Genomic DNA, 20,990 nt, shown 5'->3' with positions numbered 1-20,990 from the left:
TTCAATTACCCAAATTCATCTTTATAACATTTGCTTTGAGATTCCTTTGCCTGTAAGGGGAATGCCTTGAATTGGGGATAATGGATTACACTCGGATAATGAAGTGCCTCATATGCAGGACTCCCTGCTTTTCGCCTTCCCCTTAACATTGAACTAGATAGTGAACATGACCCAAGTAATGTTTGAATAGTTGGCTTTAATTTGCAGTGATATTTATCTGCTTGGATTATTTTCCAGAGAGTTTTTAAAAACACATTTCAGCGAGGATTATGCGACTGTTTTAATGTTTTCAATTGTGTAAGAGTTAATGGAGAGATACTGGGAGTATCAGGAAAAAAGGGCCTGTGATTAGAATGTAAAAAAACCCCTGATTGATTGCTCTCTGTCTACGTAAATACTAACTGGCTGGCAGTGTTTAAAATAGGACGATAGAGCTGTAGGGTTCAAATACAAAATGACGCATTTTCAGACCGTTTAGTTCAAGTAACTTCAGTGCTGCAGCAGGATTTGCTGAACACAGCAACAGCCCACACATATATTCTTCACTAGCTGTATATTTAAATGCATTTCCTTTCTCTGGGCTCAATGGCTTTATTACTATTGGTCGTGGCTAGGTTAGGGAGGGGAGATCACCAAGTTTCTGCTCCAGTCATTTCCTAATGAGCCTGTGCTGGAAGTGGTGGTGTTGGAGTGAGGACCAGGCCAGGCTGTGTTGCACCGTCCAGTTGAATATCTTGTCAACAAGACTCTCTCATAAATAATAGCTGCCTGGACAAGGTCTACATCTGCAGTAGAGGAGAAAACTGGAGTAGGGAGGGGGAAATAGGTCTCTGATCAAAAATTACAGTGCTTTCACTGATTTGCAAATTGAGTTGGAACTGCATCGGGTAACAATTGGTTTACTGTTGCAGTACTGCCTGAATTAAAGCACGCCTCCCTCTCTAGTGCAATCTGAAGCCCATTGTATCCAAAGCTGAATGTAACATGCCTTATTTTGAAATGATTTGCAAGCCACAGGCATTATTGCTTTGTTTTAAAATGGCTCGTCAGTAGGCAATGTAACATTGCTCTTGCCTGACTTTAGTGGAATATTGTTGGTTGCATGAGTGAACTGTGTGTGCTTTAGTTTAGAATTTTTTTGTACCTTTGATCATCTTCCATAGAGCAAAATGGGTATGTCCTTAGGAAAGTGTTTTTTTTTTGTTTTGTCCTGTGTTGACTGTGCCAGCCTGCTGTGCATGTGATTGACTGGGCCATTATTATAACCACATACCCAGCAGTAATTCCAGATGGCACTGGGTGTGTTCAATGCATAGAAATTGGACGGATTCACTTTTCTGCTCAGGATTTAAACTTAGTTGTTGCTGCAAGTGCTGAAAACAAACAAAAATCTGTAGTGAACAAAGAGGTGACGATGAGTAGTTCCCATTGCATAGCTGCTCCCTGTGAAGAGACTCTAACATGCTCATTTAAGCATGGAGTGAATGAAGTGGCAATTTTTTTCTTCCCCCCCGCCCCCCACCCCTGCATTTGCTTCCAATTTCCTCTCTCTCCTATATGGGTTAGGTCCTTTCTGGAGTATAGTTCCACGAGGCCTCCAATAGAGAATGTCTGCTGGCTAATTAACCATAGGGGGCATCCCGTGTAAACTTGTGCCCATATCCTCATCTGTATTTCCAGCAGGGGTCACTAGACAGCCTTAAAAAGACTAATTGTACTGCCCGTACCACCACCCTGACCGATCAGCGAATGAAGCAATGATCCGGCATTGAATCTGGATCTTATTGCTCAGCTATTCACGTCCGTCGCTTCTTGAGGAGGCAAGACTAACTTCAATAAACAAACTTTGAATAGGGCCAGAGCTGAGCCATCTAACAGCAGTACGACAATGCCTTTTGGGAAGATTTTACAAAGTATTTGCAGCACAGAAACAGGCCATTCGGCCCAACAGGTCCATGCCGGTGTTTATGCTCCACATGAGCCCCCTCCCACCCATCTTCATCTAACCCCATCAGCATATCCTATTCTTTTCTTCCTCATATGTTAATCTAGCTTACCCTTGAATGCATCCAAACTATTCGCCTCAACTACTCCCTGTGGTAGCGAGTTCCACATTCTAACCACTCTCTGGGTAAAGTCATTTCTCCTGAATGCCCTATTGGATTTATTAGTGTCTGCCTTATATTTATGGGCTAAACTCTGGTCTAACACACAAGTGGAAACATCGTCTCTACATCTACCCAATCAAATCCTTTCATAATCCTCAAGACCTCTATCAATTCCCTCAGTCTTTCAACAAAAAATCCCAGCCTGTTCAATCTTTCCTGATAGGTATAACCTCTCAGTTCTGGTATCATTCTAGTAAATCTTTTTTGCACCTTCTCTAGTGCCTCTATCTTTTTTTATAATATGGAGATGGGAACTATTCACAGGACTCCATGTATGGTCTAACCAAGGCTTTATACAAGTTTAACATAACTTTTCTGCTTTTCAATTCTATTGCTTCAGAAAAATCAGGTCTGGGAATTAAACATTGCAGTGTATAACATATTTAGAAAAGATAGATGGGGAGGTGGAGTAGCTGAAATATCAGGGATAACATAACAGTAGAAAAAAGTGACACAGCTATCAGCAAGACAAAAATAGAATACATAAGGATAGAGATAAAAGATAATAAAGGATCACCTAATAGTGGAAGGGAGGTGGAGGAAGAAATATGCAGACAAATTAGAGAAATGAGTACCCTGATATTAATTGGACAGACTAGGTAGGTAAAGGGGATAAAGGAATGGAGTTCCTACAATATGTACAGGACTCCTTTATAACCCAACATGTAAAAAGCCCAACAAGGAAGATTTGCTACTTGATCTCGTAATAGGGAATGAACCAGAGCAAAAAAGAGAAGTAATGGGGGAACATCTAGGCAAAAGTGACCATAATATAACACGCTTTTTGATTAGGACATAAGTATGACGAAGACCATGGTAATAGATTGGAGAAAAGCTGATTTTGAGGGGCTGAGAATAGGACTTGGGGAAAATAAAATGGGCAACAATTTTGGCAAAAAACGATGTAGAACAGCAATGGGAAACATTTAAAACGGTGTTCAACAGAGTGCAGGAACAATATATTTCGCTAAAAGGAAAGATACTAAACATGAATGAGACTCCCTGGATGAATAAAGCCATAAGGGAACAATTGAGGGTAAGGAAAGAGGTATACATTAAGTACATAGACAGCAGGGAAATGCATGATAAGGGAAGAGGTGAAAAGATTAGGAGAGAAGTCAAAAAAACAATTGGGAAGGCAAAGAGGACCTATGAAATTAAACATGGAATATGGAACACAAAACAAAATAGTAAAATATTTTACAGGCACATCAATAAAATAAGGAAGGTTGGAATGGGAATAGGGCCAATAAGGGATAGACAGGCTAATACCACAAGTAACGATCGAGAGATGGCAGAAATATTAAATAATTATTTTGCTTCAGTAGTTACCAGGGAGTTAGAATTGGAACAGGTGGCATGACATTCACAATTGGACATGAGATTAGTAATGAGGTAAGTACATTTAAAATAAAAAGAGGGATATATTAAATAAACTATACAAACTCAGAGGATAAAACCCCTGGTCCGGATGGATTGCATCCACGCATTTTAGAAGAATTTAGAGAAGAGATAGAGGAGGCCTTACTACACATATTTAATAATTCGTTAGAAAAGGGTGTAGTGCTAGAGGACTGGCAAATAGCTAATGTAAAACCTATATTTAAGAAGGGGGATAGAACATGTCTAGGGAATTATAAACCAGTCAGCTTAACATCGGTGGTAGGAAAAATAATGGAATTCCGACTAAAGGAGAAAATAAAAGAACGTCTAGAAACCAAAAATATAATGACTAGTCAGCATGGATTTCAAAAGGGAAAGTCCTGCTTGACCAACTTCATTAAATCTTTTGAAGAGGTAAGAGAGTAGACAATGGTAATGTAGATGATGTAATTTATCTAGATTTTCAAAAGACCTTTGATAATTACCCCATAATAGACTGATGAACAAATAGCAGAATGGATAGCTAGCTGGCTTCAAGGCAGAGAGATGGGGTAAAAGGTAGCTATTCACAGTGGCAGAAGGTGGGTAGTGGTGTTCCACAAAGACCAGTGCTGGGACTACTGCTGTTCACAATTTATATTAATGATTTTGACTTTGGAATCAAAAACACAATTTCTAAGCTTGCCAATGACACCAAATTGGAGGCGATAGCCAATACTGAGGAAGATTGCAACAAATTACAGAGGACATTAATAAACTTACGAATGGGCATATAATTGGCAAATGAAGTTCAACACCGATAAATGTGAGGGATTACATTTTGGTAGGAAAAATAGGGAGGGTACATTACTTGGAGGGTGCCAGTCTAGGTGGGGTAGAGGAACAAAGGGATCCTGGAGTACAAATACACAAATCATTAAAAGTTGCGACACAGGTTAGCAAGGCCTTAACACAGGTTTATTTCTAGATGTATAGAATTGAAAAGTAGGGAAGTTTTGCTGAACCTGTATCGAACTTTGGTTAGACCACACTTAAGAGTATTGTGTACAGTTCTGGTCGCTATATTATAAAAATGATATAGAGTCATTGGAGAGGGTGCAGAGAAGATTTACAAAATCGAAGAAATGCGAAGGTATACATATCAGGAAAGGATGAACAGGCTGGGTCTCTTTTCTCTTGAAAAAGGAAGGCTGAGGGGTGACCTAATAGAGGTCTTTGAAATTATGAAAGGTTTTGATAGAGTGGATACAGAGAATGCTTCCACTTGTGGGGAAGAGCATAACTAGAGGCCATCAATATAAGGTAGTCACCAAGAAATCCAATAAGGAATTCAGAAGAAAATTCTTTGCCCAAAGAGTGGTGAGAATGTGGAACTCGCTACCACAGGGAATGGTTGAAGCGAATAGTAAAGATGCATTTAAGGGGAGGCTAGACAATATAAGTGAGAAAGGAATAGAGGGTTATGCTGATAGATATAGTTGAGGAAAGACGGGAGGATGCTCGAATGGAACATAAACGCCGGCATGGGCTGGTTAGGACAAATGGCCTGTTTCTGTGCTGTATAGCCCTCTTTTTAAAAAAAAAAGAACCCTAGTGCTGTGTTTGATTATTTTTTTTAATGGCCTTATATTAACCTGCTTCGTTACTTTTAGCGATCTGTGTATCTGTACTCCCAAGTCCCTCTGTTCCTCTACCTCATTCAGACACTTATTTTCCAAGGATGTGTGGCCTCCTTATTCTTCCTACCAAAATGTATTCCCTCACAATTACCTATATTGAAGTTAATTTGCCAATTACATGCCCATTCTTCAAATTTATTAATGTCTTCCTGTATTTTGTTGCAGTCCTCTGTGTTATCTACCCCCCCACCCCCAAATTTGGTGTCCTCTGCAAATTTTTAAATTGTACTTCCGAGTCCAGATCATTTGTGTAAATGGTGAACAACAGTGGTCCCAGCACCGATCCTTGTGGAACACCATTTCCCACCATTTGTCAATCTGCGAGCTCCCTCATCCTCTACTCTCTGTTTTGCAGCCAGCTTGCTATCCATTGGAGAGACCAAACGCAGATTGGGTGACCGCTTTGCAGTCCATTCAGTCCTTAAGCGTGACCCTGAGCTTCCAGTCGCCTGTCACTTTAATTCCCTGCTCCACTCCCACTCCGACTTCTCCGTCCTCTGCCTCCTATACAGTTCCAATGAAGCTCACGCAAGCTCGAGGAGCAGCAGCTCATCTTTCGTTTAGGCACGTTACAGCCTTCTGGACTCGACATCGAATTCAACAATTTCAGAACATAACCTCTGCCCGGATTTGGCTCCCTTCTCTTTTCCCCCCCCCAACCCCATCATGCTTTTTTCCCCTTTGTCTCCAATGGCAGCTGGTCATTATTTCGCCAGTCACACCCTATCTAGATTAATCTTTTTCTAACTTCTGTCGTTATCATTTCAATTCGGCCATCATTCCTTTTGTCTCTCTAATCTCTCCTGCCTTCCACCCTATCACAGGTGTTCTTCCTTCCCCTCCCCCTTTCAGTGCTCCTTAAGATCTGTTCTTTTCGAGCATTCGCCAGTTCTGACGAAGGGTCATTGACCTGAAACATTAACTCTGTTTTTCTCTCCACGGATGCTGCCTGACTTGCTGAGATTTTCAGCATTTTCTGTTTTTATTTCAGATTCCAGCATCCGCAGTATTTTGCTTTTGCTATCCATTCTATTACTTGTCCCTGAACTCCAGCTTAGCCGTGTCTACTATGTGATAAATTATCGAAGACTTTTTGGAAACCCAATATGTCTACTGCATTAGCCTTATCTACTCTTGCTGTTATTTCTTCAATGAATGCAATAAGATCGGTCAAGCGTTCCCTTTTGGAATCTGTGTTGACTACTCTTTTATTTTCAGTTTCTAGCTGTCTTGCTATTACACCTTTTGACTAAGGATTCATTAGCTTTCCTATCACTGACGTTAAGCTAATCATAGAATGGGTTACAGAACAGAAGGAGGCCATTCGGTCCATCAAACCCATGCCGGCTCTCTGCAAGAGCAATTCGGCTAGTCCCACTTTCCCGCCCTTTCCCCGTAGCCCTGCAAATGTTTTTCCTTCAGGTACTTATCCAATTCCTTTTTGAAAGCCATGATTGAATCTGCCTCCACCACCCTTTCGGGCAGTGCATTCCAGATCCCAACCACTCGCTGCGTAAAAAGTTTTTCCTCATGTCACCTTTGGTTCTTCTATCAATCACCTTAAATCTGTGTCTTCTGGTTCTCGACCCTTCTGCCAATGGGAACAGTTTCTCTCTCTACTCTGTCCAGACCCCTCATGATTTTGAACACCTATGTGAGATCTCCTCTTAACCTTCTCTGCTCTAAGGAGAACAACCCCAGCTTCTCCAGTCTACCCACATAACTGAAGTCCTTCATCCCTGGAACCATTCTTGTAAATATTTTCTGTACCCTCTCTTAAGACACATCCTTCCTAAAGTGCGGTGTCCAGAGTTGGACACAACACTCCAGTTGAGGCCGAACCAGTGTTTTATAAAGGTTCATCATAGCTTTCTTGCTCTTGTACTCTATGCCTCTGTTTATAAAGCCCAGGATCCCGTATGGTTTTTTAACCGCTTTCTCAACGTTGCCCCTTCAACGATTTGTGCACATATACCCCCAGGACACTATTCATGAATTGTACCTTTTAGTTTATATTGCCACTCTGTTCTTCCTACCAACATGTATCACTTTGCACTTTTCTGAGTTAAATTTCATCTGCCATGTATACGTCCATTCCACCAGCCTGCCTATGTCTACATGATTCTTTGGAATCATTTTACTAATTCTACAAAAACAAGAAAATAATTATGGGAGAAAGAGGATGGACACTGATGCTTCATATTCAGTGCAAGGCAGTTAAACATGAGCTGCAATTGTGGCAACGCCCCACTCAGTTTCAAAAATATCCTACCACTCCTTTCCAGAGTGATGAGCAAATGAGATTGTATACAACTGATTAAAGAGTAAGGGATCCCCGTACTAAAAACAACATTATAAAATAACTGCTCTGCAGTGAACTGTTGGTATTTTCCTAGAGGTAACACCACACCCTTTAGAATAAATGTGTATATGTGACAGAGAATTCTGCACTGTTCCACTTTGCATGATTTATCAGCACTTGACGATTGATGACGAGAGAATCCAGCTTATTCTTGGAAATGCATTTAGCAGTAGAATTAACCCTTAACTAGACACGGGTTGCATATTGATTGTACTTTATGTACCTGGGTATTAGTCATGTGCCATAATTGCAGATTTTACGCATGGACTCCTCCAGATTCCATAACAGGCAGTTGGTGTCTTGATTTGATGACACTTCCAACAATGTTACACGCCCTCTGTATCAACATTCTCCCTAAGATGTGCGTGGCTGCGCAGAAATCGGGAGGTCCCACACAGATCGCTCGCAAGCTGGAAGAGGTACTACGCATGCGTGGCTACGCAGCAAATTTAAAGGGACCGCGCACGGAAAACATAACATTGTTCTCTACTACATTGGAATGTTGACTTGGGTTGTGTGCTTCAGTCTTGGAGTGGGCATGAATCCACTACTTTTTGACTTGGGTGACTGAGCCACAGTGGTATTAATAGTCAGGTAGTAGTCGTATTGTTACTTGGATTTCTGTAAGTGGTAGGTGTATAGTTTTTGTTCTACGTCTGCTTGAACTGTGCAAAACAGTATTAGAATAGTAGGTTTTCTTCCAAAATGGGTTGTGTCTGGAGGGAGCATCTTGAGCTGTATAACGCTAGGATGATGTACTGGTGGTTAGTCCAATCACTTGGGGCGGCAGTGGTGACCATAGTGGAGGCAGTGAATTAATATTATTACACATGAAGCATATTGGCACGGCATTAAAGTGGGCATGGCTTTGTGCGATTTTTGTAACCAGGGTATAGGTATCACGTTTGAGTCTGTAATTGTGGCCCATTAGGAGTCAATGTATTGGAGTCAATGAAGAACTATTTTCAGCAGAACATAGGGGTCTGAACAAGTCGATGCTCACAGTTTATACTACAAGCATTGACTTGCTCATCAGTTAACGCAGATTCTTTTTCTGCTTGTATGTATGTTGCACATCTATGTAAAAACGCATTCTGGACATTCTTAAAGCTGCACAGAAACTTGATAAGATAAAGAAAAGTTTATTTTACATTGCAACACTGGTTTTAAGATGCTGTAGTGGCCACCTAATGCTACACTCCTGTTATATTTCCACCTAATGCCATTCTCACTCAAGCGGTGGACAGAATTGTAGCTGACAAATCTAACAGCAGTTCACGAGGCTTGTGCAAAAGTGGGCCTATATAGCCACTCAGCAAGGTTTATAATTCTAACTACAGTGCGTTTGTCATCAGTTGCAAGCAACGTCACAAGGTTTACATTAAGCTCTTGTTAAAGTCGCAAAATAATGGACTCTTTGGTTGTGCAGGTAACACTATATAATACGGATCAGGATGGAAGTGATAGCCCTCGCAGCAGCCTTAACAACAGCCTGTCTGACACAAGTTTAGCCTCCGTCAACCTGAATAATGTCGGCTCTGTCCACAACTACGCACAGGTAGATTCATGATCTTGGGGAAAACCTATTTGTTAAAAATATTTACTTTGCATACTCACTGGTTCCAAGTAATTATAGCACTGAACCATTGGTATCCTGTTTAATCTGACAGTCAAATTTCATGTTAAAAAGGGATTCTTGTTATTTATTTTAGAATTAAGCCATAGAAAATAATTTGGAATAATTTTAACTTCGGTCGTTTTCTGCTTGTGAAAGAAATTAATGGTGCCGCCTGAGATCTGGAGTATGAATGAGAATGGAATGCGCCAGCACATGGAGTGGTTGAGGCGAATAGTATAGATGCATTTAAGGGCAAGATAGGTAAATATATGAGGGAGAAAGGAATAGAAGGATATGTTGATAGTGAACTGGTGGGAGGAGGCTGGTGTGGAGCATAAACACCAGCACAGACTTGTTGGGCCGAATGGCCTGTTTCTGTGCTTTAAATTCTGTCATTTTAGGAACAGTGTGATGTAGTTACTGAGTCCTGAAATGCAGTTTCAGCTGAAACAGAGCTGTATTTTTTTTTAACTAAAATAATTAAAAACAGAAGACTCAAAGTTAGACAACATGTGGTATATAAATAAACAAAACATAACGAAATGAGAAGAAAAACTGTGAATGCTAGAAATTCTGAAATCAAAACCATGCTGTCAGTCAGCTTCTGGAAGGGAAAAGATGGGTTAACGTCATAGATGGGACTCTTATCAGGATTGAGCTCTGACAAAAGATCTCTCTCCCCACTTCCCCACCAAACTTTAACCAATGTTTTCTCTTTCAGATTGCAAGCAGACCTGCTGTGCACTTCTGTTTTTCAATCTTGAGTGGTTTGCAGAAAAGTTAAGCACTTTTTGATACTTGAGCACATCCTGTCCTTTCAGGATTACAAGATCTGATATCATTTGGTGTTCAATTTCTCAGCTACCCACCATCCCCCTTCCCCACTCCTATATGTAGACGTGCAGTCTGTGAATTTTCAACTGATGTACCTCTTCCTATTCTCGGCATTTGTACAGGTGACAAACCGGGCTGATTCAGTCTCCCAGAGTCTAACACCGCAACAACAGCAGCAACAATACAACATGCCCGAGAGGGGCACCAAACCACCCTTCTCAGAGTACAACTTCGAAGATCTGAGTGCCTCCTTCCGTAGCCTTTACAAATCAGTCTTTGAGCAGTCTCTCAGCCAGCAGGGTGAGTTTGGACTCAGTGTCCCACATGTGCTGTGTTTCACATGTTCTCGAACAAAATACTGGTTTCATCCTCTTCCAATTATATTGAGGTTTTTTTTTCATGTTAAATTTGTGGTAACGTTAACAATTGAAAAACCTTTTAATCCAAAGCTGATGTGATTATTTGATATTTTCTTTGTATTTTACATGGCTTGAAAGTATTATCTTTGGTGTAATTTTCTTCCTACTTATAATTGAAAAAAATTGTAGAGCATTTGGAAGAGATGGAGGGTTAATGTCCCATCCTGATTGATCAGGAATGTGGGTTATTGTTGTGAGATGGGTCTACATTTGCTCAGATCGGTGTCCAAATCCAGGGCCGATAGTTCTTTCTGTAGCAATGGGAACTGTTTGTGTCCTGTCTTGCATTTACCCGATACCCTTGGCAGACCAGCCTCATATATCACTGTGCCTCTTCACAGCTTATCCTGCTGCTGACTGAGCTGGATTCAGTGCTTTCTCCTCTCCTTTTCTTGCTCTCCTACAAAGGAAGGAAAGGAATGCTATTGGGAACCAGGTAGTTATTCATACGGCAAATGTAAGGACGCTATTAATAGAACTGTTCAGTGGAACTGTTAGTCCCGCAGTATTTTTTCTTCCTGTGGGAAAGTGCCAGCTTCTTGGCAACTGGCCACGGTGACATGATTGAAATCAGGAGCTCACTGTGTGGGGAAATGCAGGCACGAATGCATGTCGCATCACTCCCTGCTTCAGCATACAGCAGCACTCAAGAGTATGATCCTCGAACAAAATGGTTAGGATTGTGACCCAGGGTAACAAGTTAATGCTGTGCTCTAGCGTGTGAATGAATCTTAAGGTTACATTTTTTGATAGCAAGGGAAGTTTTTCAACACTGCCAATTGTGCTATGTCACCGAAGTGCTTACAAAATGGTTGTTTGCCTGATTGTGTGGTCATGTGCATCCATGGTTTATCTTTCAGTATTTATCATGTTGTGCAATGTGTATCTCTTTGTAAACCCTTTCAAATGGCATTTATCCTTTGCACTTCATATAAGTTACATAATCCAGTCTCCATTGCAATTTACAAAGGCCTTGTCATTTCCAATTTAAGATTACCCAAGGTATTGCTTTGACGTAGATGAACTGTGACATTGGTTATACTGCACATGCACATCTTGTTCTTGTAAATTGAGATCAATTATATGCTAGAATACGGTATTCCTCCAAGTTATCCTTTCCTGTCCCTCCTAATCTCCAAATACACTATTCTACATGCCCTGTGTCCCCAGTGTCCATATCACGACTCAACGCACTACTCTACCTCATTTGTTCCCAGAACCTTAAATCTCTGGGCCTTCTGAAGGCCTTGACTTCCCCATTTCCTATAATATGGGGGCTTTTAAATCCTAAACCTGGACTACTACTTGATTTATCTCAATCTTTTTTTCATCTTGAAATGTTCTGCACGATGAACCTTGGCCATTCACCTGGTTTTTCCTGTAACAAAAGATGCTTATAGACTAGTGAGTTAGTGTTCATGTCAATGATTACTGACCATAGAATAGGCCATTACTTCAAAACAATGGAAATTCATTTTATGTTTATTGATACTTAACATGACTAATGATTTTTACACACACAATTTACTGTTTTGATATTCAGCGCCCTTTTTCTTTTTTAGGAATGATCAACCTGCCTTCTGAGGCATCACAGCCAACCCACACATCCTGTTCCTACCAGCATTCTCCCAGCAATACTGTCAGCACCCACCCGCACAGTGGACAGAACAGTCTGGCCAACAGCCACGCCAGCAGCCTCGGAGGCGGTGGGGGAGGAACACAGGTGCAACTGGCACCACATCAGATCCACGCACAACACACTCACCACCAACACCATCAGCACCAACATCCGCAACACCAGCCAAGCCAGCAACACCATCAGCAGCACCACCATCATCAACAGCAACAACACATGGCCTGCAATATCGGTAAGACGAGTTTGCTCCCTCTTTGCACTGTAGTTTCAGAATTATCTTGATTATTCAGTGGTTTTAGAGATTGCTAGGGATATTCATGTGTCACAAATTTTGGAGTTGTAAAATCAGCATAAACCTCACCGCCCCCCCCCCCCCCACTCCCCTTCTAGCCCACGGTTTAGTGCCTTCACCTCCTGAAAGCATGGACTGTTCCAGGAGATTTTAAAAAGCTGGAAATCTAATGGATGTGCTCTGTGATTCCAGTAGTTTTTGACTGACCCTGGAATATAGTTACACCAGCCCTCCATAACTCATCAGGTGTCACTTGGCTCAGTGGTAGCACTCGTGCCTCTGAGTGCCAAACAACCACGCGCACTTCCCCACAAACCCTGACTTTTTTTTCTCTTCCTCCCCCTTCCCTTAAATCTAATCAGGGACACGGACCCCAATTTGTAGCATCCCTAATGCCAGCCAGCTCGGATCAGCAGATTCAGCACAAACTGGGGATGACTCCTGTGACCTTTCTGTTCTGTATGGTTCACGACCACATTGCCTGGCACCTTTACCTACAGAGCCATTCGGGGGGTGCAATGTTTAGGTGAACTGTGGTGAAAACTGAAATTGATATCATTGTTAACCAGAATACACTTGTACATCTCTCAATGCAATGGTCCAAGTGACAGATTGCCAGTGGACAAGTGACTACATTCTACCCCATTGTGCTTTCTGTACCCAGAGTTGCTTATGTGCAGACTATACAAGTTACTGTTCGGAAACATCTTTGTGTCTGTGTAAGATATAGGATGTAAAATTTTAATTTTTACAGTGATCATGGCCCAGTAGATATAGTGCTGCTCAATGACCTCACTTAGTCACTGATACTACTGGGCATGGTTTAGTGACTATTATTTCAGGTCCTGATACAATCAAATGAACCATGCTGTAGATGTCAGACAAAGGACTAAATCCAGTTGTACAAATGTTATGGGTTAGAAGTTGTTTCAGCATTAACCAAGTATGTCAGCATGTTTCTTAATTTGACTGCATAGCTACTGACTCTGTGATACTCTTATTGTACATCAGTACTATCACTAGTTTTGGTATATCATAATCGACATATAAAATTTATGTACTACAATCACCACTAAAAATGCCCAGTAGTGCTATATTCTGCCCATTCAAACTTGTGTCTGGCGAGTGCTTTTTGAGCTGTATAACACTTGGGTGAAGTACTGATGGTTATTAATGTATCACTGGAGTTCGGAGCAGTGAATCCATTTGAGGCTAGAATTAAGAGGATCACAGAAGAAGAGTATTGCACAACGTTAAAGTGTGGTGACCTAGATGAAAATGTATTTTCCTTATTGATAAAAAGGCTTTTGACAGGATTATCTATACATCAGTACAGGAGTGGTATATACTAAAGATTTTTCAGCTGTAACCTTATTAATGGTAACTCTAAAAACTCTGAATATATCTTATCTGTTATGCTGAGGAACTTGTCAGCTGGCTTAGATGGTGGTAATCTTGCCTCTAGAGATTGTGGGTTCAAGCTCCACTCCAGAACTTGAGCACAAAATCTAGACTGACACTTCAGTGCAGTACCATGTAAGGTGCTGAATTGTTGGGAGTTGTGGTCTTTCTGACTATGTTAAAAAGAGGCTTCACGTGTCTGTTTGAGTGGACGTAAAAAAATTCCCTTGACACTGTTCGAAGAAGAGCAGGAATTTCTCCTGTGCCCTGGCTCTCGTTCTTCCCTCAACCAACTCCACGGAAAACAATTTAAATCGTCATTCATCTTATTTGCTATTTTGGAAACCTTATACACAAATTGGTTGCTGGATTGTCTGTATAACACACTGACTACACTTCAGGAAGTAAATGTTTGGATGTGAAGTATTTTGGGTTGTTCAGCTATACAAATGTAAGTTTTTTTTTCTAATACAGATGTAGAGCATATTGGATCTGTGCAAATTGATATTTAGGATGCACTGAATGCCTGCCAACAAATTAGGTTATAAATAAATAGGAGGGTTTGAAACTGAAGCTACACATGAACCTCCGGGATTAAAAATAAAAGGATAAGTATTGGTTATATTTCTGAAATAAAAAAACAAAATTTTGGGAATATACGGCAAATTCGTCCGCATCTGAACAGAGAAAAGGCACGTTAACCTTTCAAGTGGAAACCCTTCAATGGTTCAGACATTAAGTTGTCTTTTTTATCATCTGCTTGTAGATCTGCTATACATTTCCAGCATTTTCTGCCTTTATATCCGAATCCTGATTTGGTTATACAGTAGTAATATTTATACATTTTTCTGTATGTATTTACTATTGTAAAATGCTGGCAACATTTTCCATTCAATTTTGCTATGTAAATTGTCACAATGTCACAAGCTTTAGCCACTAGGTGGTTCTATGGAGAAAGTTTCTGAAGTATTCCTCCCAGCTGCATTGCCTCCCCATCCTTCATAATGGGGGAAACATCTGTGTAAACGTGGACATTTTATAAGAAGAAAACACTAAGTAGGTATCTGATATGATGCTATTCACTATTCCAGAATCATTCTGGAATGTAAAGATAAATCCTGGCTTCTATTCTCCACTGCTAACCGTCTTTTTTATAGCCCTCTTACCCAGCCTCCACCCTCACCTCCAACAATAAGTGTGAGGAGCTCATGGACTTATTTGTCTCTAAGATTGAGACCATCCGTTCGGCCGCCTCTGCCTCTTCCCTTTCTTCTCCTAGCCCACCGGGCCAAACTTCCTCTAAGGAAGCCCCCTGCCCTATCCCTGACATCACATCTTTCTCCAGCTTCTCTCCGATCTGCCCTCGTGACCTTTCTGAGCTCATCCTGTCCATGGGACCCACTTTCTGCTTCCTTGACCCTCTTCCCACCAAACTGCTGACCACGCAACTTCCTTTTCTGGCTTCCATGTTAGCTGACATTGTTAACAGTTCGCTCTCCTCAGGTACTATCTCCTCTCGCTCCAATCTGCCATCATCACCTTCTCAAAAAACCAACCCTCAATCCCTCCATCCTTGTAAACTACCGCTCCATCTCCAACCTCCCTTTCCTCTCAAGTCCTTGAATGTGTTTTCTCCTTCCAAATCCATGCCCATCTTTCCCACAATTCCATGTTTGAATCCCTCCAATCCGGATTCCGCGCCTGCCACAGTACCGAAACGACTCTCATCAAAGTCACAAATGACATCCTTTGTGACTGTAATAAAGGCAAACTATCCCTCCTCGTCCTTCTTGACTTGTCTGCAACCTTTGACACAGTTGACCACTCTATCCTTCTCCAATGCCTCTCCACCATCGTCCAGCTGGGTCGAACTGCACTTGGCTGGTTCCATTCTTATCTATCTAATCGTAGCCAAAGAATCACCTACAATGGCTTCTCTTCCCGCTCCCGCATCGTTATCTCTGGTGCCCCCCAAGGATTTATCCTTGGCCCCTCCTATTTCTCATTTACATGTTGCCCATTGGCGACATCATCTGGAAACACTGCGCCAGTTTCCACATGCACGCTGATGACACCCAGCTCTACCTCACTACCACTTCTCTCGACCCCTCCACGGTCACTAAATTGTCAGACTGCTTGCCCGACATCCAGATCTGGATGAGCAGAAATTTTCTCCCATTAAATATTGGGAAAACCGAAGCCATTGTTTTCAGTCCCCGCCACAAACTCCGTTCCTCTCCCCAACTTCTGTCTGAGGCTGAACCAGACTGTTCGCAACCTTCGTGTCATATTTGACCCTGAAATGCGCTTTTGATCACATATCCGCAGCATAACGAAGACTGCCTATTTCCATCCTCCGTAACGTCGTCCGTCTCCTCCCTTGCCTCAGCTCATCCGCTGCTGAAGCCCTCATCCATGCCTTTGTTACCTCTAGATTTGACTATTCCCCAACGCATTCCTGTCTGGCCTCCCACAATCTACTCTACGTAAACTAGAGGTGATCCAAAACTTGGCTGCCCATGTCCTAACTTGTACCAAGTCACGCTCGCCCATCACCCCTGTGCTCGCTAACCTACATTGGCTTCTGGTTAAGCAGCGCCTCGATTTCAAAATTCTCATCCTTATTTTCAAATCCCTCCATGGCCTCACCCCTCCCTATCCTTATAATCTCCTCCAGCCCCACAACCTCCCCCTAGATGTCTGCGCTCCTCTAATTCTGCCCTTTTAAGCATCCCTGATTATAATTGCTCAACCATTGGTGGCGTGCCTTCTGTTACCTCGGCCCCAAGCTCTCAAACTCCCTGACTAAACCTCTCCGCCTCTCTACCTCTCTCCTCCTTTAAGACGCTCCTTAAAACCTACTTCTTTGACTAAGCTTTTGATCACCTGCACTAATTTCTACTTATGCGGCTCGGTGTCAAATTTTTATCTCCTAATACTCCTGTGAAGCGCCTTGGGACTTCTCGCTAAGTTAAAGGCGCTATATAAATACAAGTTAAATTTCTATTAAATTTTATACCACCTAATTTGACTCTTCAGCTCCCCCTAGGGCCTGCACTGCTCCCCCCCAGATCCTGGAGCCGTTTTCCCCCTCCCAAGTTTCAACTGGCCGTACCTCACTGCTTTTGCCCTCATGGCTTTGGTCTCACTTAGCATGGCATCCCTGCTCCTGTCGCTTTTATTAATTAGCACAGTTTCTTACGCTGCAGGTCGCAAGACTCAGCTTCTTGATGGGAAAAAGTGGCTGCCAGAGCCCAACCAAGTGTAGTCACAATGCAGACATATCCAGGTTGACTTGAGCAAGGTCTTTAATAGCATCAGCAGTAAATGCTTGAAGGAGCTATATTTTACCTTTGAAAATCTTTGAGCTAGATTTCTAATATGTTTCAAATGTCTGCATTGACTTCCAGTAGCTCTGACCTTGGGCAGTGAATATAGTTATTAGTTGAGTATAGTAATTTGACTGAGTCGTGTCTCTCTAACTGCACCACAATAGTGAGGAAGTTATAATAGCTTTGTGATGATTTTATGTGTTTGTAAATTGTGGTTTCTGTTGAAATAATTGGTGACATTTGACAAATCAAATGGTACAACACCAATGGCCATTTTACTCCATATCACCGTTTGATTTGTGGTCATTTAACAACCTGTATCTTCACAGGATGTTTTGACTCGAGTGATTCAACAGATTGAACATATGCACATCTGGATGAACATTACCGGGTAAATGAGATTGAACAGGGGTTATAAACTTAACCTCATCCCCACCTTTAGTAACATTGGGGTTGCATAATCTTGTGAACCAAACCCCAAACTGGGGGGAAAATATGCTTTGGTTACAAATACCTGGTGGAGTGAAAATTGTTGATAAGTTCTCACTTGAATCATTTTTATTTTGAATGTTGGTTTTGAAGGGAATAGAGTTCCTCTAAAGACGAAATGGATAAAATCATCACCTGGTGTGATAATAAGCCACGCAAAATGGAAGGTCCCCGGTCTGTTCTGAATTTGCTGATCTCGGCCAAGACGGTGGTAGTGGGTGCTACAATTTACTCCGGCATTATTGGCTTAAGAAAGGAAAGAACAAGCTTTAATTTGTATAGCGCCTTATCAAATCCTCGATGAGTGCATTTCAACCAGTGAGTTACTTTTAAAGTGCAATTGCTGTTATGTAGGCAAACGTAGCAGCTGATTTGCACACAATAATGTCCCACAAAGATTAAATAAATTGACCAATAATCTGTTTTGTTACTGTTGGTTGATGGAAAAATTCCAAGCCCATTTTATGTGCTCAAATCCATAGTAACTCAGACTACCAACTGAGCCAAGCTGACACGACGTTAAGAGGTAAACTAGCTCAGAATGCTGATATAATTCTCTCAGCAATGTTTTTAATCATACTTGTGATGAGTCTTCAGCATTATGTTGTTCTAATGCTCTTCGTTGGTGGATTTATGGCTGTTGTAGGCATTCCTTCTGATTGGTGCATGAATCTGGACACTCTGAAGGAGAGTTTCCGTATTGCTAGCAGTTTCAACTGGTCTGATGTGGATCTCTCCCAGTTCCAAGGTAGGTTGTTGGTAACGTGGAGCAGTGCTCTTGACCCACTGTGGCTAATGGAGCTCTCCAAGGTGCAGGTTCCTGCTTCCTGTATGCAGAAGTAGTAAAATGGAAGACGTAGCAATTCAAAAATAAAATGAAACCCAGAAGGTCTGTGAAACATTTTAGACCGACAAAATGTTATAATTAAACACGTGTGCCTGTGTGTTTTAGGACAATTTATTTTTGCCGAGGGAGGTTAAACCATACCTCTTTCTGCTATAATATCCTTCTACAATTTGAGCACTTCATCTCTGAGCTATAGAGTAGAAATATTTTGCAGTGAAACCTCATTAATGGGTGTAACCTCTTGCAAGTTTGCATTTAGATCTGGTCTGACTCTGATTTTAAAATTGTAGGGTTAATCTGTTTCATGTCATGCTGACCACACATCCACAAACCAACCTGACCCTGTGCACACAACAAAATTGGCTGATAGACTTTGTGTAGAGCTAAGTAAGGGATTAGTGTTCTTTATTTTATTGATTTTTACTTTTGGTATTTTATTTGGTTAATCCATTTTGTTTATGTTACTGTAGTTTCTTTTTTTTTTAAATACCTGCTTTGCCTGTCAGGCTGTGGACCCATTGGTTCTTTAGCCTCTTGTTTCCCTGGATTCTCTCCTTAACGCTCTGTCATGCCTTTTATCCGCAGGTCTGATGGAGAGTATGAAACAGGCGGATCTCAATAACTGGTCACTCGATCCTGTTCAGTTTGCGGACTTGTGCTCTTCCCTAAACCAGTTCTTCACACAAACTGGTCTGATCCAGTCACAAGGGAACATGCAGCCCTCGGTTTGTCACAGCACAATGCATACGCAGAAACCAAACCAGCACATCAGTACAGGTATAGACTCCAAAACATAGAGCTAGTTACAGCTTTTAATTTATCGATAAGGTATTCACATAGGTGAAGCTTTAAAGATGGCTAATCTTTTGTTTGTTAGGCCATGGCAATTCAGTAAATTGTTGCTCAGATGTAACCCCAAGAAAAAAGTGCCAAGCAGGCCATTATTTTTTTTTAAATTTATGTTTGCCTTTTATAAGTTTAGATTTTTTTTTGGAAGGACAGGGAAAGCAGCCATCATTATTGTGCAAGGGAAAGGATTTTGGTTTTATCTGCCACTGAATCTCATTCATTACAAACTAGATTTAAAAAAAAATGTGTGTGTCTTTGGAGCCGAATTAATAGCATCATCAGTTTGAGCACCTTGCCCTGGACTATGTGTAGATTTGTGTGACCAGGTACCTCCACGTATAAAGCTGTATCAATTTGAGTAAGACGCTTTTGTTCAGCTCCTGAAATCCAAAAAAAGGGGTTGGGGTGAGGAAATGGAACCAAACTTGCAATAAAGGAGACAGATTTTCAGCCTGGTTTTCATGTGATGATCGGTCTTTATAATTGTGGTGAAGCAATAAAATGAACCATCCAAAATGTGCTGCAGATTATTTGTTAACAACGAAGCTTTGCAACTCCGCTCAGCCTGGTGACAATCTCCCTTATTCTCTAACTCCTAACCTACAATTTATGTTCACAGCATTCTGCTCTCCAAGTTTAGCAGCTCCTAATTGTACCTGTCTTTTGAAATTAACTGTTTCTATTTTTATTTTTTTTACAGCTTCTCTGCTCCCTGTGCTGCAGTTTACCAGCATTCTGCTTAATTCTTGCAGGTTTCTCCAATTCCCCGCGATTACTTTTGTTTGCTTTTCTTACACATTTCATTTTGTCTTTTACAGTTCATCTGTTTCACGCTAGATCTCTCTTTGTGTTTGCAATACGCAGATCTCTGTTTTGTGGCTCTCCCGCTCCGCAGCCCGTTGGTTTCTAATTACATTTGTCAGCTTTTCTGCTTTCTGTTTGCTCCTGACTGGTTTCTCGTGTCATATGCCAGCTTTCAGTTACTGGTTGCAGCTAATTTTCTCCATACTTTATTCACCACTTCCAGCCATATCTCATATTGCAAGCACTGACTATTATTTCCTGTGCTCTACTAAACAGGATTACAAAACTCAAAATTAAGGATGTGGAAACACCAAACAGCAGGACCAGTCAGTAGCTAATAGAGGCCATTGATCTATTACAAAAATAGAGCTTGGTCCCTCTAGTAAGTTAGTCCTTCTATAAGTTAGTAACTCCTCTGATGGCTCATTTGGTTGAGGCAGTACGTAGCTGTGCCGTATAGACCACGGAAGTCCCAGTTCAGTACCCTATGCTGATTTTGGCCTGTGGTAGGAGGCTATAATTGGCCTCAGCACCCTGGAGTTAAGGAAAGGAAATTCTGTTGAGAGTCGCTGCTCCCAATCACTGTCAAACGGTTCCTGCTCAGCCACTCACTACTGTAACCATTTGAGCTGTTGAGTGTATATAGAGACTGAGTGAGGACAGGATCAGGTACGGGTGTGGTGCAGTTGAATAGCTTACTGCCACGCACACAAGAAGAATGGGTATTTGAGCAAGGTAGTGGATGATGACCAGTGTTATTTTCTCCACTTCATTTTCTATTGGTCTCATTGCTTAGTCTCCACCCAAGAGATCTGGCAGACATGCAACGCGACCTGAGGTCTTTGCCACTGTTTCTAATCATCTACAAGGAGCTGTG

General features: G+C 41.5%; 1 protein-coding gene across 8 annotated transcripts in view; it reads left to right on the top strand.

Moving 5' to 3' along the window:
- foxj3 (forkhead box J3) overlaps positions 1 to 20,990 on the top strand; it is a 139,855-nt gene that overhangs the window by 95,676 nt on the left and 23,189 nt on the right. For 4 of the 8 annotated variants that reach the window (XM_070860231.1, XM_070860227.1, XM_070860228.1 and 1 more), the window contains 5 exons: positions 9,022 to 9,150; positions 10,167 to 10,344; positions 12,026 to 12,331; positions 18,260 to 18,361; positions 19,046 to 19,237. In XM_070860231.1, coding sequence (XP_070716332.1) covers positions 9,022 to 9,150; positions 10,167 to 10,344; positions 12,026 to 12,331; positions 18,260 to 18,361; positions 19,046 to 19,237 — 907 coding nt within the window. The remainder of the gene's footprint in view (positions 1 to 9,021; positions 9,151 to 10,166; positions 10,345 to 12,025; positions 12,332 to 18,259; positions 18,362 to 19,045; positions 19,238 to 20,990) is intronic. The other 4 variants (XM_070860234.1, XM_070860232.1, XM_070860230.1 and 1 more) reach the window with 3 other exon arrangements.

Source organism: Pristiophorus japonicus, chromosome 18 (assembly GCF_044704955.1).
Source record: "Pristiophorus japonicus isolate sPriJap1 chromosome 18, sPriJap1.hap1, whole genome shotgun sequence".
Lineage (NCBI taxonomy): Eukaryota > Metazoa > Chordata > Chondrichthyes > Pristiophoridae > Pristiophorus > Pristiophorus japonicus.
This window is presented reverse-complemented; position numbering and strand designations above follow the sequence as displayed.